General features: G+C 46.5%; 1 protein-coding gene across 1 annotated transcript in view; it reads right to left on the bottom strand.

Annotated features, from left to right (window-relative positions):
* CPN1 (carboxypeptidase N subunit 1) overlaps positions 1 to 482 on the bottom strand; it is a 23,871-nt gene extending 23,389 nt beyond the window's left edge. The window contains exon 1 of the mRNA XM_072129986.1: positions 122 to 482. Within this exon, the coding sequence (XP_071986087.1) occupies positions 122 to 338 (217 nt within the window). The 5' untranslated portion in view covers positions 339 to 482. The remainder of the gene's footprint in view (positions 1 to 121) is intronic.
* Positions 483 to 3,094: the final 2,612 nt, after the last annotated feature.

Here is a 3,094-nt window from a genome sequence, read left to right as displayed (position 1 = left end):
ACACAATAGAAGTTGTAATATAAGATAACGATACATTATAAGTTTCTGTTTCCTTTGATATAATAATAAATAAGGAGAATTATATACGTGAGGACCAGACGTGGCGGCGCCTTATACTTACGTGGTTCGTGGATGCCAGGTTGGTCGCTGAACTCGATGACATATAGGTGCCTCCCTTCATGACTTTTGCCAACGCTGTAGATCCTGGTGATGTAGGGGCAGGAGTTGTGGACGTCATACAGAGCCTGGATGAGCCCCTGGTAGCGGTGGTAATGGAAGCTGACGGGCTCTGCCACATGACACAGGAGGGCAAGGAGAGCGCACAACTTCCCACTCATTCCTGCACTCTCCAGAATACGTAACAGTCCTGTCCTGTCCCTCCACAAGTGTGAACTGCAACCAGCCGGCTCCAGTTACACCGCAGAGTGCCAGCCCCCCGCAGCCCAGGGAGGTGTAAGGAAGGAGAAAAGTTCTCTGTGCAGAACTCCTCCCTGTCCAGCATCCTCCAGAGGGGCTCCCAGCACATGAGGAAGCCCCCTCCTCCTCCTCCCTCCCCGCAGCCCCCTCCAGGTAACCCCAGCAGCACCCCTGACCTCCACTCACTTATTAACCAGTCAGTAAACAGTCAATTAACTCTCGGGGGCAGAATGATCCCCCCGCCATGTATTGGCCGCCGTTACCCATCACCTCCATGTCTGGTGTCTGTACCCACCCGGCGTGTAACACCTTCCCACCGCCAGGGCTCCACGTCTGTGGTTCCTCCTTGTGAAGCCGAAAATCTGTGGATTTATAATTTTCCATAAATTTGGGGCAAACTTCCAAATTCTGGCAAAACGGTGTTTATCACAATGTCTGACGCCGGATTTGATGCAAATCATCTAAAGCCGGAGCCCCCCCCCCCCCTCACTTGTTTGGAAATGTGACAGATTTTGCGCAAGTGTCTGTTTTTGTAACTTTTTGCTCTTCTGCGCCCTGTGCTCTATAATATACAAGTGGAGTCATTTCGCCGTAGAATTCCGCAACAGAATTTTGTGTCAATTTATAGCTCCACCCCTTTTTCCTGCCAAACCGCGACCCTTCTGCAAATCTTCAGCCTCCAACCCCGACTCCTGCCCCAGTGCCTTATATAATGTACCCGATTACTGGTCCTTACATTGTATAATGCCCCCGTTGTGTGACCCCCACCCTCACTATGTATTACCCTCTTCCTGTGCACCCCATCGCACCTTAGAATAGGTGGTCCTCCTAAATATGCTCCTTTTACTCCCACTTATAATGTCCCCATTTCGGTAGTCCCCAAATTATAGTGCTATGTCTTCTGTTGTCCCTTTTCCTCTAGCACTTGATTATAATCATCATGTTCTGTTACCAACCCCACCCCCCCAAAAAAAAAAAAATTCTTTATATTACAGTGGTTATCTATTTCCAGTGAGAGAGACTTAGCGATGGAGCAGGGAGCCAATGGCCATCCACCTCACCCCTGCTGTGGTCAGGGAAGTTATACTCACAGGGAACCTGTCATCACGTTTTTGACAAATACATGTAGTGATAGGTTCCCATAAAACCCTATTAAGTGAATGCAACCCTTTTTCTTGTTACTTTCATATCCCCATAAAATCAACTTTGTTAACTTACTTCGCATCAGCTGTGAGTCAAGGGGGGTGTGTCCTGCTAGGCCAAGTCCAGTGACTCCTCCCCATATCCCATGCCACCTTCTCAACATTCAGCACTTCATGTCATGTGACCAGGGTGATGTCATCTAGGTCCTTTACCCACTTAAAATCTGCTCCATTTATGTATCTGATCACATGAAATCACAGCAGCCTCTATGGAGGATGGGGAGGAGTAGAAGTCAATGGAGACTCCAGTGATCTCATGTGATCACATACATAAATGGGGAAGATTTTACAAATATTAGTGGGTAAAGAACCTTAAATGACATCACCCTGGTGAGGTGCTGAATGGGGAGGCATGGGACATGGGGAGGAGTCTCTGGACAATTAGGACACGCCCCCCCCAGACTTGTTGCCGATGCCAGGTAAGATAACAAAGTTTATTTAATGGGGATGTGAGGGAAATTAGTTTGAGCTTAATGAAGGGTGAGATTTGGTTAATTGGGCTTTATGGGAACCTGTCAGTAGTTGTATTTGTGAAAAATGTGGTGACAGGTTCCCTTTAAATCCCCAAAACATCCAAACTAGATTAGAGTAGAAGGTAATAGTCATACCACAGTTATAAGTTTAGGAACTTTAGGAACTTTCTGATATCCTTTATGTTTCAACTCCTTGAGGTCTCTGTTTGCTGTCAGTGAATGGAAACCCCTGTTTACTGCTGTTTGCTACTCCCTCCGAAGTTAGTACAGACTATTCCTTATACATAGTGGCCGCCCTTATTATTATATTCTGTGTCTTTCCTGTTCAGAGAATTATGTATTAGCTTTCTGTATAGCTGAGACGACTGCTTCTGCAGGGGAAGTGAGAAGACTATTTTGTCAGTTGCCAGAAGGGGAAGGAGAGAGATGCCCCGAGGAACACATGTTCCTAACCCTGTGTTTAAAATGAGGCTTAAATGCTGTTTTTAAATGTTAGAAATTGCAGTAATAGCTTTGAGGACATTTGATTGGTCCCCCATCAGGAGAGTGCAATACCAATTTCAGCCACTATACAACAGATGGCGCTGTACTGGGATAGAAATCCATGCACGTGCTGCAGAAACGACCTCATTTACATGAATGTAATGGATTTAGTTCCTTCTCCAGTGCCACACACATACGTAGTATACAGGGAAGTGTCCGCACGTGGCATCATGTCCTCTGTGTATCTTACCTTGACCTCTGTCTCCCGTGTGACAACGATATTCTAGTGTAATTGGACTGGATGTAACAGTCAAAGGCAAAACTGCAGATCACGGTAAGTAAATAATTTACATTACAAAATTGGAGCTTCTTGAAGTGCACTTGGGGCGTGTCCTCACACTGCTGTGCTCTCTGCCAGGAGTTGCTCTACAGACGATTCCCTTTGCCTTGAGTCAGCACTCAAGGCAAAGGGCCCAGCACTATAGCATAGGGGTTGTGGAGCAATTTAATGCAGAGCGC

Source organism: Engystomops pustulosus, chromosome 11 (genome assembly GCF_040894005.1).
Source record: "Engystomops pustulosus chromosome 11, aEngPut4.maternal, whole genome shotgun sequence".
NCBI lineage: Eukaryota > Metazoa > Chordata > Amphibia > Anura > Leptodactylidae > Engystomops > Engystomops pustulosus.
The sequence above is the reverse complement of the archived record's forward strand: the minus strand, read 5'-3'. Positions and strand labels throughout refer to the sequence as shown.